Source organism: Gracilinanus agilis, chromosome 1 (assembly GCF_016433145.1).
Source record: "Gracilinanus agilis isolate LMUSP501 chromosome 1, AgileGrace, whole genome shotgun sequence".
NCBI lineage: Eukaryota > Metazoa > Chordata > Mammalia > Didelphimorphia > Didelphidae > Gracilinanus > Gracilinanus agilis.
In genome coordinates, this window is record NC_058130.1 from 400,587,069 (window position 1) to 400,601,788 (window position 14,720).

General features: G+C 39.5%; 1 protein-coding gene across 1 annotated transcript in view; it reads left to right on the plus strand.

The window, feature by feature from the left end:
- Positions 1 to 378: 378 nt before the first annotated feature.
- The window catches only part of MYO5B (myosin VB), a 582,592-nt gene continuing 568,250 nt past the window's right edge, over positions 379 to 14,720 (plus strand). The window contains exon 1 of the mRNA XM_044681604.1: positions 379 to 1,005. Within this exon, the coding sequence (XP_044537539.1) occupies positions 979 to 1,005 (27 nt within the window). The 5' untranslated portion in view covers positions 379 to 978. The remainder of the gene's footprint in view (positions 1,006 to 14,720) is intronic.

Genomic DNA, 14,720 nt, shown 5'->3' on the forward strand with positions numbered 1-14,720 from the left:
GATCTCCTTACTGCTCCTCTGAGAAGACTCGAAAGTTAAGACCCTAGTGTCGTGTTCCAGAAGACTTGTTGGCACTCTTCCCTTCCCACTTTTTCTTGCCTTCTTTTCTTCATTTATTCTCTGATTTTTTCTCTTTCCTATGCTTAATCATAGGCTAATAGGATGTGTGTGTGTGTGTGTGTGTGTGTGTGTGTGTGTGTGTGTGTGTGTGTGTGTGTGTGTGTGTGTGTGTGTGTTTACCCACCCGACACAGGATGCACCTGCTTTTACCCAGGTCTGGTCGGAGTTTGCCCCGAGGACCAGCAGGGGGCGGCCCGGGATTGACTCCACGCGTGCCTTGCTCTCCGGCGTTCCCCTCCCTCCCCCTCTTCCCAGACTTACAGAGTGGAGCGCAGTAGAGACGGCGGAGGATCCTCGGGTGGTGGCTACTGCGTTCTCAGACTCGCGGTGGGGTAGGAGGAGCCGTCCCGCCCCCAGCCCGAGCCCTGGGCACCTGCAGGGCGGCGAAGGCTGTGGGGACGCACGGAGCGCCCGGCTCTGACGCTAGCCTGCCTGCACCTCCTCCCCATACCTGAGCGGGGAGCGGCGGAGCACTGCTCGCTTCCCCTCCTCCTCCTCCTCTGCTGCTGCTACTACTGCTACTGCTCCTCCCAGCCTTAGTTCTAACTCCAGCCCGGCTGCCGCCCGAGTAAAGGTCGCTTAGGAGAGAGGAGCCAGGAAGCGGAGTCTCTAGTGACTAGGGAAGGGAGAGTGGGGGTGCGACTTTAAAAAAAAAAAGAAAAGAAAAGAAAGAAGGAAAAACTCTTTGCAAGAGCAGGAAGATGGCGCCAGGCGGGCAGCGGCTGGTGTGAGAGCCACCCGGGGCAGTGAACAACACCTGGAGCCGGGGATTACCCTGGAGAGGGGGACTGGGTCGCTAGGAGCGAAGGCTGAGCTTCCAGCCGCGCCTCCCGGCTTGTCTGCTGCGCGGACTGGGTCATGTCGGTCAGCGAGCTCTACAGCCAGGTGAGTGTGGCCGCCTCAGGTAGTTCAGCTGTCCTGGAGGGGTTGTGTGTGCAGAGGAGGGAAATGAGGGAAAACTAGCCTGGGTTGGAGTAGAGGGGTGGAGGCGCACATCTGGAACGCGTTACCGGAGACTCGGGCTAGAGAGGTGTGTGCAGTCAGAGCCGGTTTCTTCTCTGCTGTTCTCTGGGTCCGGGTAGGGTGGTGGACTTGAAGGAAATTGCCTCCCGGCCTCTACTCCGTAGCCTCTAACTTCGCGGCTAGGGAGAAAGTTTGGTTGTAGCTACTTGGGAAGCTCCACACCTGTCCCGTCTCTCCTGCCCCTCTTGGTACTGCCAGCTTTTTGGCAAGCTAACTCCGAAATGCTTTTTGTTCGCGTCTCTCGGTTTCCCGATTTATCCCACCTTCCCTTTCTGTTACTTTCCCAATCCGTCACTGGTCTTTTCCCATATTTCCTTCTCAGGCCTCCTTCAGTTTCTGGCAGCCTCCCTTTCACCCTAACTCTCCGGCCTCTGTCTTTTGCTTTTCCACCCGTTCACTGGACCTTTCCTTCGGCCAGCTTCAATACCTAGGACAGTCCCACTTAGTTTTGTTTTTCTTACTAAGGCGAAACTCCTTCTGTCGTGGGCTGTCACTCGGGATCGCCGGTTTGCCGCCTCCTCTCCCTATCAAGACCAACCCCTGGTGCACTGCAGCTTGGGGCTTCCTGCTGGCCGGGTCCTCACTGTGATCAGTTAAAACTCTCTTCTCATAAACTAACCTTTGGGAAGGTGGCAAAAGGAAACGTGGCAGAAAGGGAGAGTAAAATGGGGAGATGGGAAAAGACTGCGGCCAGGTATTTTGAGGCTATGAGAAAAAAAGAGGCCCATTTGAAAGATTGGTCAGGGATGGGAGAGGCGGGAGAGGGGAGGGAGGGGTTGTCATTTTATATTAGATAATTTTCCTGCGGAAGTATGCGGTTGGTTATGTTGGTTTTAGGAAGATTATGAGAGAATATTGAACTTGTTCGTAGGGGATCTGCAGGAAAGATCAAAGGTTCCGGCGAATCCGTTTCACCTTTTTCTGCTGAGTAGAATCTAGGATGGGGAAGGTCGGAACAGGTGCATGCCTAGAGCTGAAACACCCACAGTTTCGGTGCAATTGCTGTTGTCAAAGTCGGGGACCAGCTAACAACCCCCATTACCCAGCACTCACCGAAAGGCTTAAGCTTTCCAACTTTGGTCTGGGTTCCAAACCCAGAGAAAAGGGCACTTTCAAGAGTTACTTTGATCATATTTGTTTTTAAAACCTTAGTTAAAGGAGTAGCCCTTTCTCGTCCCTATTCGTTTTTTCCCTTTGGTTGGAAATATTGACTGTCCCTTACTTCCACAGCTTCACCGGGGTCGGGGTGAGGGGGCGGAGGGTGTTCCTAAGACTTGTGCTGTGTGTGTCCATATCCCTAAGATTTGAATGCCGGCACTTGTATATAGTTTATAATGCAGCCACGGAGAATTGGCCAGGAAATGGGATGAAGAGAAACTTCTAGTTGTCGTTGACCTCCTCCTCCTCTTCCTTAACATTAAAAAAAAAAAAAAGTTTAATATTTAAGGGAAGGAGAAAAACAAATTGAGCCTTACTGCTCACGTGGGATCCATCCAATAATATTTCTCTTTTTCTCTTGAGACTCCCCACGTGGGTGGGGAGAAGAGGAACGTTTACATTTTCTCCTTCTCGGTGAAGAGAAAAGGGGGATAGGATGAATAAGGATTATTCCTAGTTTTAGGGATTGGACAGGTGGGGCGTGGCTGGATCCTCCAGACCTGAGGATCTTCTGGGGACCAGCTGGGTTAGAGAGAAGGACCAAGCTATACCTATATCTCTGGCTCCAGTCCCAGGCTTGAAAAAGCCACTGACTGCCAGGTTTACCTTACTGGGGTGGGGTTAAATGGCATTCAAAGTAGGAGCATCCAATTCTTTTGCTGTTGCACTGGGAATAATAGTGGAAGGCCTGTGTGACATTAGAGTCTGAATTATAGTTGTTGGTTATTTTAATTTAAAGAAATGTAACTTTGTTGTATTTAAGTGCAGTAAATACCAAAAACCAAGATATAATTTGTAGCAGTAAAATGAGCTGTATTATTATATGATATAGGTAGGTACTGCAGGAGACCCTGCATAAAGTCCAGAAATCTCAGTCTGATACCTATTGCTTCTTTTGCTCATTTATAGAAATACTCCCAATTCTTATCATTAAAAAAATAAAAATAAAAGCAACCCTCAGCTCACCTTCCATCCTCTGAAGTTATACACCTGCTTTCTCAACTAGACACCTAGAAAAATCTGTCTATGTTCTTGACTCTGTTTCCTCTATCTACTCCTTTGTTAATCTGACTTTTGATCAAATCACTTAACTGAAAGTTCTTTCACTCTATCCTAGCACAATTTGATTCCCATCTGTGTTCAAACTGTATTACACTTTATTACCCTTTATCCAATTCAATTCATCCAATCAAATTGCCCTTGTTACCTCATACAAGGCATTCCATCTCTCTTGTTTATATGATATATTCCCAATTTCACACTCTTTTCCCCATCTCTGGGTTCTTTCCTTCAAAAGTCAGATCAGATCCATATGAAGTCTTTCCCAATTGGCAGTGTCTGCCTCCCTTCCTCAATAACCTTGTGTCTTTTGTAGTATATATTTTGCATATGCCTAAATTAGTATATGTTGTCTTTCCTGTTTAGGCCAGATGGTAGTCCATTAAGCCAGTGAAAATTTCATTTTTGTGAAATTATGTGTGTTGTCTCCCTCATAGAATGTAAGTTCTATAAGACCAGGGACTATTTGACTTTTTTATTGCTGGTTATTAGTACAGTGCTTTGAGTCTAGTAATCATTTAGTAAATGCCTCATCCATTCACTTTTGTCTTTGTATCCTGGGTGCCTAGAACAGTGAGAGGGGACTGATTATTGTTGTTCAGTCATGTCTGATTCTTTGAGACCCCAATTAGCAGAGATTTAAGAATAGTTTGCCATTTCCTTCTCCAGATACTTTTATAGAAGAGGAAATTGAGGCAAACAGGATAGATGTGACTTGCCCAGAGTCACACAGCTAATTTTCGAGGTCATATTTGAATTCAAATGAGTCTTCCACTGTAGGCTGGGCCCTCTACCCACTGTGCCACCGAGCTGCCTTTGATTAATAATAAGTCTATTACATTATAAACTTTAAAATCCTTTAAGATAAAGCAATAACTTAGTAGTTCTACAAGCTGCATCCTGGTTGAATCTTTTAATTACTTGAAACCTTGACATGAGATGGCTGGATTTTGGATAGAGGTATTCAGACATAAGACCCCAAAAGACTAGAAGAAATTATTTAAAATTTTATATTCAGTTAACAACTTAATCCGTGCAACTCTTGTTGCCTGTCAGTAAAGTTCCAGTATACTTTTCCCATAAATTTGAAAGGATCCAATGAAACCATCATCATCAAGGGAAAGTTTACAAAAACAAAAGAACATTCCCAAGACATTAAAAAGCAATTTTACTGATTTGAGAGTTTGTGGTAATTAGGTTTAATTATTTATTATAATCATACTTTATTATCATAATAAATAGTTTAAATAAATATTAAAGAAAACCTAGACTCCTCCCTGTCCTTACCCATATTTGTTAATATATTTTCTCATTTATTTTTAAGTTGTTTTGCATCAGTTTTTGGTAATAACACTACTAGTATAAACATTGGTGGCTCTGGCTTTGAAATTTGCTGTGCTTAGAGTCCTAACTGCTAAATTTGTGCATTAGGTCTGTTAGGTATCATTTTGGTGAGTTAAGTACGTGTGCTTTTTATAATATATAATCTTTAGTGTTCTGATTCCTTCTTCATCTTACTATCTTTTCTTGACTAGTTGCATTCTTTCTATCTTTGTGAATGATTCATTTTGTATAGTTTCTTGTGGTTTATTGAGGGACAGTAGGGAGCTCATGGAAAGAATTCTTTATTTGGAGTCAGGAAAGTATGTGTGTTTAAATCCTGACACAATTGTGGGACTTCAGGTGGGCCATTCTTTTTTTTTTTTTTTTGGTCTGAGTCTCTTTATCTGAAAAAGGGGGAGAGGGGATAAGTAAGGACCACTTATAATCCTTATCTCTCAGAGGTGTTAGAAAACTGCTTTTGAAACAATTGTGTCCATGTAAAATTATTTCTATTGACATATTTATGTGGACATATAAATATTACATTAAAATGTCATATATAAATGTAAGTTGTTGCTCATTTCAGTGATTTGTTAAAATAGCCAATGTTCAATTTTATTTTTAGCTTACAATATGGAATTCTCCAATGTGGTGAACAATGGATCTTGATGCAAACTTTAATGTATTATGCATGATGGAAACGATTATCTGATAGATGTCAAAAGAATTGCAAAGGCAGTCTTCTAAGTGAGGTTTATTAGAAGATTGAAACAGTCTTCCTAATGGAGATATTAAGAAAGACCTCACTGATAATACCTATTTCTTCAAAACATACTTTGAAAATGTTTTTGGTTAGTATGAGAGCATTAAAAAATTTTATTTAGAAGGCCTAAGTATCCCTTATGAAAACAAATACCAGGAACTAAGATGTTTGTTTGATATTGTATATGTGGAATATTACTGCATGGGCCAGTCATTTTTCCTTCTTCTTATTCTTATCTATCCTACCTTTCATCTCTCTGGTTTCCTGTCCTTTATTCTCTCCTTTTTGTTCTTCCCATATTTCATTTATTTTAAACAAGAGACACATCTGCCGCCTCTAATCTCTTTGTTTTTTTGAAGTAGTTTTCAGTCATTGCCACAATTCAATTATTGCCTATGTGCAATTCATGGATGCTCCTCCTCAAATAATAAAGTTGATCAAAAGCTTAATTTCTTTTTTTTTAATTAAAAATTTCCCTCAAAAAGCTAAATTTTTTAACTTGGAAAAAACTACTTTCTCAGTAGAAAAGTGTTTCAGAGCAGGGAGGAGGAATATAAACTGCTAGATATTTTCAGGATGAGGTCAAGGTGAGTCAATCTCATCCACCTTGGCAAGAGGTTGGGAAAACGGTTGGATTCTGATTTTGTAAGTGAAAAGAATATAGCAAATGTCAATTGTTTTGCTTTCTAGCTCACCTCAAAAAATAGCATCAGATTAATTTGATTTGTATGGGGACCCAGCACTGCACATCGTTCATGTGGATGCATAGTAAACAACATTTGATTATGATGATTGCAGAAAATATTCTGACATGAGAGTATAAATTATTCAAACTTGCTTGAAGGCTGAGTATATCTCTTTCCTATAGAGGGATAGGATACCTTTACCCAAACTGTTCTTTTTGCCATTCTTTAAAGATCAATTCAAATCTGGTCCCCTAGCTCTTGGTTATGAATGCCTTCCTCAGAACTGGCTTAGCACTTTGATTCAGAACTCTCCACAGACTCATCGCTAGAATTGTGTGTGTTTTATCCGCCAACTAGACTTGGTTCCAGGAGGGCAAGAACAACATTTTATCTAAATGTTGTGCCTCTCTTTGTGCTTACTAAGCACTGGACTCTTCACACAATATGCCTTAATAAAAGCTTGATGAATAAATGAATGAATGTATAGTAGATGCTAAATAAATTCTTGCTGGTTGAGTGATGACAGATTTGAAGCCCGAGGTCTGAATAGAAATGAATAGAATATCAGCAACCCCTCATATTATCCCTTCTAGGAATCATTATTTCAGCAACTAGTTTCCTTAAAGACCCTTTCCACATTTCCCTTTTGTTAATGTGCTACTAATATATTATTTCATTAGCTGTAGGAGATTCTGACCTCTAAAAGGCTGTTTAGCAGCTCAAGGTCAAATTGTAATCTGGGCATATTATCATGTTTAATATTTCTTATGACAGCAATAATAACATTCCATATATAATATGGGAGGAAGGCCAGGGAGCTTCTAAGGGATAATTCCAAATGGAATTTCTAACATTTAGAAGGCTTTCATGTTTATTACCCTCTCCGGATTTGTTCCTCTCTTGCCCCGTCACATACAAGCTATCTAGGCCGTAATGTAGGAAGTCAAGCTGATGGTTCTTTAGAGATATGTAATACTGTATTTGCCATTGTAAGTATCATGTAAGATAGCGGGAGAATAAATCTTTTTGAATTTGAGACTAGAGGTCTCCTATGCTTTTTACAACATGATATATTTCACAAAACTGTTTTAAAGCAGAAGGTAGGGGGCAGCTGGGTGGTTCATTGTATTGAGAGCCAGGCCTAGAGACGGGAGGTTCTAGGTTCAAATCTGGCTTCAGACACTTCCCAGCTGTGTGACCCTGGGCAAGTCACTTAACCCCCATTGCCTACCAGTCTTCTGCCTTGAACTAATACACAGTATCGATTTTAAAATGGAAGGCAAGGGTTTTAGAAAAAAAAACTTTTTAAAATAAAGCAGAGGGCAAAATGCCATGCAAATGTTTACTGTGGGTTTTTTTTTTCCTCAATCTTGTTTGCTGTTATGTTTGAGACTGTTGAATGAGTTGGGGAAGGAGGCCAGAAGTCAAGTATGTTGAGTATTACCCAATGAACATAGGAATGAGGAAAACAAGACCTTTCAGCATTCCATATTTTGGGAAAAGGAGCATGTTCTCAGTACTACTGAAAAAGATTTCAGGACCCAGGGCTGTTAATGCAAAGTACAGCAAACATATTATTTGTATTACCTCTGGAAAATATGGTGTCCTTTGTGGAGGAAAGAGCTTCTTTTCAAAACCCTGAAAAATGATTAAAAAAAACCCAACAAACCCTTATCTTCTGTCTTAGAATCAATACTAGCAATGATAAGGGCTAGGCAGAAGGGGTTAAGTGACTTGCTCAGGGTCACACAGCTAGGCAATGGGAGTTAAGTGACTTGCCCAGGGTTACACAGCTAGGTCCACTGAGCCACCTAGCTGCCCCAAAATGATTTTTAAGGTAATTTTTTCAGTGTGTTGTGAAACCACAACTTAGATGATCATCTAGGGGATAATTGTCCAGTTTCATATAATTTGACCTTCCCAGAAGGATATGTAATTTGACTTTTGCATAAAATGATCATATTTGATATGGTTAGAAATATGATGACCTGGAAATAGGAAAATGAGGCTAAAACTATGCCCCATCCCCCAAAGTTACTTCTCCTAGCTCTTCATTTGACTAATCATTACCATGACAAAAGTTACAAAATGCCAGCCCTACCAAGACTTCATAGTTCTCTTTGGATGAACAGCAAATTAGAAATGGCCTCTAGGTGGAAACCATAAGGATTAAGTTAAATGCTGTGACTGATGCAGTCTCTCTCTTCCTCGAAAAGTACTTTATGCTTTCTTTAGGTTTAAATTCAGCTCTCTGAGTTGTCCTGATCTTGGTCCAGTTTAATATTGTTAAAACTGTCTTTCATTTGACTCTGCTGGCTGTCTCCAATGAGAATAATCAAGCTTACACTTCTGAGCTCCAAGTCAATGGATTATAACGCCTCTCTTAAAATTTATTCACTGGCTCGTAAATTGTTATTACCTTTCTTTGAAAGTTGCTAACAGTGGGCTATGGACACTAGCAGCCTCTTCTCTTGTTTGCTAAGGCTTTCAGTGGAGTGAGTGATCAGGCATTGTCATAAAAAGATATTTAATGATTTTCTGAGGAAGCTTTTGCCATTATAAAAACCCAAAGCACTCTTGCACAGAATCTTAAACAGAGTGATAATGCCCAGGCTGACTTCTGTATGTAATCCAAGGGGTGGAATCTTTTACCTCCCAAGCCCTAAATATTTTTGGTCCCACTAGACTAAAAAACAGCTCTTGAAAACCCTTCTATATTGGCTTATAAAACATGAAGTTTCCTTTACTTGATGGTTGTATAGTGTGTAATACCTGGGAAGGGAATAGGGATTAAACCTGTACTTTCATTTATATAATATCTAACAATGCAGGTCAGTGCCATCTCTTCAAGTTTAGGGAGTTGCCTAGATCACTCACTCAATGACTTGCCTAAAAGTCACACAATATGTGTCAGAAGTGGGATTTGAACTCAGGTAATCCTGGTTCTGAGACTGACTCTCTCTATTCCCTACATCTCATAGGCTCCTTCATAGATATGTATGTACATATTTTGAATTTTTAATTTAGTTCCTATAGAGGACTTCTGGTTTGGAAATTGGCAACTTAATTTTTACAGAATTGTTTGGAATTATCGAGACCTTAAATGGCTTACTACGGTTATATGGAATGTTTGTCCATAATAAAAAATTAAGATAAGATGCTGAATTATATAGTCATCTCTCAGCCATCCAGTTTGTAGAATTGAAATCCTGGTATGTCTTTCTATTGTTGTCTGGCATTACTTCTACTGTCCAAAAATTGCACTCAGGCAATGCAAATCAGTTTAAATTATATTCTTCTTAGCTAACAATTAGAGAGCACCCATCTGGCTTACAAAGGCAAACATAGGTATTTGGGGGGTTATCTGCCATTTTGATTTATCAATGTTATTACTCTCCCTTTTTGTTTAGGTGAAATGGGAATCCACTGGACTTATCTGCAAGGTGGTTCTATCTGAATCCCTTCTTGCTTAGTTAGTGGCCTCCAGATCAAAATGCTTGAGGTTTTTGAGGTGTGGCATGGTCTTCAGGAACACTTTTTTCTAGTTGATCTGGCAAAATTTTTGTTTTAAGGTGCCCAGTGGAAAGTCCATCTGTTTCCTCTGGCATTTGCCTAAATATATGGAAAATAGAGACCTTTGTTAGGAGATTATTAAATGTTGTTTTTCTTTTTTATAACTGTGCCTGAAGGCTGAACACTAGGTGTGACTTTGGAACAGCAGCAAAGTAACATTGGTTTATAATTCATAGCCATAAAAACTAATATGAATCTTTCTATCCTTCTTGAATATTTAATATTTTTTCATACATGTGATTTCTGTCTTCACAGGAACACTCTCCACCTTTGCCTTCTTCAGAATGTTTGCATTAGAAATACTGTCACCATATATTTTCCCTTATCAACTTATCCTTCATTACTCATGGATTTGTTTCGCTATTATGAATCTTTCCACCTCTGAAGTGTGTTCCAATTCCTTTACTCCTTAGTGCTGCGATGGAGGGGCAGCTAGCTGGAGCAGCAGATAGACTGCCAGACCAAGAGTCAGGAAGCTTCTTGAGTTCAAATCTGGCTATGGACACTATGTAGCTGTGTGGTCCTGGGCAAGTCACTGAACCTCTTTTGTCTTGTTTCCCCTTCTGTAAAATGAATTGGAGAAGTAAATGGCAAACCACTTCAGTATCTTTGCCAAGAAAACTCCAAATAAGGTTACAAAGAGTTGGACACAACTGAAGATCCAAACTGTAATGGAAGCACTTATTTCTCAATCTGGTAATTGACCCTCTCCAAATGTAACCATAGGGAGCTAATGGAATCTATCACTGGACCCAATACTTTACAACTTGACCCAGCTCACCTGAACATGTACTTTCCCAGTATAGAATCAGTGAATCCAGTTGCATCCATGTCATAGTGAGACATGGGAATAAGACTGGAGCAGAAGAATTAGCCAAGAGGACTTTAAAAATGGGATTTGTGGAAGTTCCTGGTTCTTCCACAGGGAAGGAAGAAGCACTTTTATTATCCTTATTCCCCAGCTGATCTTGAGCATCTATCAAAGGATAAGGGAATCAGTGGAAACAATGTGATAGAGTGAGACTGGTCTATGTACCAGAATCCTTTAAGGACCTTCAGGTCTTATAGTACTTTTCACCTGATGCTCCTCCAGTAACTTCCTTCAGTGTCATGACTCATATCTAAATGAAGGGAGGGAAGAATCCCATGTTTAGACCTTTTGTTCTGACTTCCTCTTTCTGCAACCTAAGGGTTTATTACATAAATAAGCATTTTAGAGGGTGTTAGCACATAAAAGTGGGATAAACTGCTTCTTCCCAGCTTCCCTATTGTTTTTTACTTATCTTTTTGATGTGCTAACACCCCCTAATGAGGACTTATGTTTATCTGCATGATAAACAAAATATTAGCATCCTACAGAAACGAAATTCTACCCTATAGTGTGTGCTTGTTATGGTCTTCTCTATTGTTTTTGTGTCTAAACCTGGGTATGTACAGGTAGGTAAAAATTATGATACATAGAAAGTGTTGCAGGAAACCAATATACCTTTATATTTTAATGTACCGGAACTTGTATCCAAATGAGTGATGTCATTCTCAAAATAGTCACCTTAGGATGTACAAAACTGATTAAAATAATGTTGCTCATACTGTTCATTATGCCAACTGTTTATTTCACAGGATTCTCCCTTACATATTCTATAACTTGACATTTGCGGAAGCCTTGGCCTGGTTCCCATTGTGGGAATTCTGGCCTTGAACCCTGTTTTTTGCTTTCAGAATATGACTGCCAAGTATAGACCATGAGTGAAGAATGTCTGATTTCTCTCTATCTCCATTTTAATCACATGTAGTATGTTGACTCCATTGTAAAGAAAGGTGAATCTAAAGAACCTTTTGAAGCCCATAATCTAACCCCTTCTACCTTTACTATTTTGACACAATTTGAGGACTCTATGTATTCTGACTCTATTTGAATTTAACTATGGGGTAGTAGAGAGAGTGCTGGGCCTGGAATCAGGAAGACCTGAATTCAAATTTGGACTCAGGCATTATTTTCCCGACCCTGCTTGAATCAATTTCTTCAACTATAAAATGAGGATAATAATAACACCTACTTCCCAGGATTGTTGTGATGATCATATAAGATATTTGTAATGTCAGCGCTGTGTAAAGGGAACCCCTTCCTCCCAGGGTCATGACCTTTCTGCTTGTCCAAGTCAGCCCATTAGCCAGCTCATTAGCCTGGCCAGAATGCTCCAAACAGAGTCTTTGATTGGTTCTTGAGATGTGATAGACCATCGCAAAGAGAAAGGAAGTGATGTGGAGAGAAAGGACAATAAGCAATGGGACTATAGAGGAGAGGGGAGGGGGGGTCTTCTCTGGAGATCTTTGACTAGGGGTCTTTCTGCCACTCGGCATTGATGGCTGGGGCAGAAGACATTACGTGGGCTGGTAAGATTAGGGTAATCTGCTAGGAAATATTTTTTTATTTCCTTCTCTCTTTATTTCTTTCTTAGATGATATTTATATTAAAATTAAATCATTAAAAGCTACTATCATCCTTGTGACTTAAGAATTAATTATTTTATAAAGGGTGACCACAACAACCTTTTGTTAATTAATATATTTCCAAACTAATTCTAAATATTAAATTTAGCATATTACATTTGGTAAAATAATACTTTTTAATATTACAGTGCTTAGCAGTGTTTTCCTCCCTTCCCTCCTTCCTTCCTTCCATATTCAATTTCTTAAATCAGATAATTCTCTTAAAAAATCCCTAACCTTGGTGCTCAACTCTATTCTTTGACAATTGCCATTTTAAATAGTCCATTAGAAACTTTTTAAAGCATTGCTGTTTCTTGTCTATTTCTTCTGAAAATATTCTCTTAACTCCTTCACCCTGTCTCTTTTTCTTCTTCTATTCCCTTCTCTTCCTCACTTGTATTCCTTGACCTCTATTGCTCTGTCTTTAGTAGAAAATGCTGGAATGCCATGTTAATATTCCTGGAAATTTCTCATTTGGCTTTAAACAAAACCTTGCATATCAGGTGATCTCTGCTTCACAGCATCCTAAGAAGGGTCACCCAAAACCAAGCCTGTGGAGAATTTTGGCTTAGAGAGAGATGCCAGGGATATTCTCTGAATCATATCCTTATTACCAGTTGAGGAAACTAAATCACCTGTGCAATTATTGTGTGGCAATAATGAACCATTCAAAGAGTTCTGAAACAGAGGCTATAATTTATGTAACTGCATGATAACCAGTTATCTTCCTGGACCATAGCTTTTTCCCACTTGCTCATATCCACTGAGGACATAATAGGTTAATGCAAAATAAAAAATCTTGTTTTATGGCTGATAGGATAGTTACATTATGTAGCACTTTCAGGTTTATAAAACACTAAGTGGCACAGTGGGCATGGAGTGAGGAAGACCTGAATTCAAATTTAGCTTCAAACATTCATTAGCTCTCTGTGCTACTAGGAAAACCCCTTAACCTCTGTTTGACTCAGTTTCCTCACTTTTAAAATGAGAATAATAACAGCTCTTATCTCAAAGGGTTGTTGTAAAGATGAAATGAAAATATTTGTAAAGTGCTTAGCAAAGTGCCTGGCACATAGTATGCACCATATAACTGTTAGCTATTATTAGCTATTATTATTGCCTTTGCCTTAAAAGCTGACTGGTGATACTTTTGTGCTAACCTCTGTCTTAAGATTTCCTGTTGGTTAGGTTCTTGTGTATGGTTGACATCCCAAGAAATATTTAACTCATGAATTACATCAACTGTTGTCCAGTCATTTTTCAGTCATGTCAACTTGTCATTTCATTTGGAGTTTTCTTGGCAGAGATGATGGAACAGCTTACTATTTCCTTCTTCATCTCAATTTTACAAATTGTTAAGTGTCAAGTAAGAGGTTGTTAAATGACTTGTCCAGGGACATACAACTAAGCAAGCATCTGAGGTCAGATTTGAATTAAGGTCTTCCTGGATCCAGGTCCAGCACTGTAAAGGGTGGCTTTTGTTTAAGTTGGCTCCTGGGACATGCAGAAAGAATGCTCAACTCCCCATATTTGTTTTTTGATTTCTTTTAGCCCACTACATAGGAGAGAGCTAGGTCTGATTTGCTTCAGATTCATATCCAGCTATCTTTGTGATAAATAGATATCTTTGTGATTTTTGTGGTGGAATTCAGCAATGAATGTTTAAAGTCAGGGTTTCCAGTTTTTGTAACACATTCCCTAGACAGGCTCTTTCTCTGTAACCTCAAGGGTTTTGTTTCAGAATCCAGAGTACATCAGATGCTTAGCACAGTACCTGTCACATAGTAGGTACTTAAAATAAATGTTTAATGATTGATATATTGATCGGGTGATAACTACACTTTTGTTGGTAACTCTCTAGGATATTTTAAGCATGATAAGAAAACATTCTATTTTAGGAACCACAATTATGGTCTGATAAATCTTGTTAATTTTTCTAGCTGATGAGGATCATAATGACTTTATCAATAGCTCAGCATTTTAAATGGACAAAAATAAGAATGAGAAGCTTAATATATAAAAATCACAACCTACAAAACAGATAAATTAGAGCACTGTTATTCATCTTACAAGAGGAACCTTTGTCATCCAAACTTATTGTTGGGTTCCTTTAAATAGTGAATTCTTAAATTGCATCCAAAATATTATTTTATTTGAAATAGTTTCACTTAAACACAAAACTTTTTAAAAGTCAGTCTATGCACTAAGCCTTCTTTTCCTCTAGAGCAGTGATTGGCAAACTATGGCTGGGAGGTCAGATGGCCCTGAAATGTTCTATCTGGCCTGGGGGACATTATTCCTAATCTGGTGAATACAATGAGTAGGATACAATACAATGAAACTTTGAAAGAGTTGCCTTAGAAACAGACTGACAGATGAGCATTTCCTTTCCTTTAGCCCCCTCTTTAAAAAGTTTGCCCATCACTGCTCTAGAGTTATCCTTAGTGTAAGCTTAGAGTTACCTATTTTGTAAACTGGCTTGATCTTCCTGTTAGACAAGGATTAGCCTAGTTTATGGCATTGTC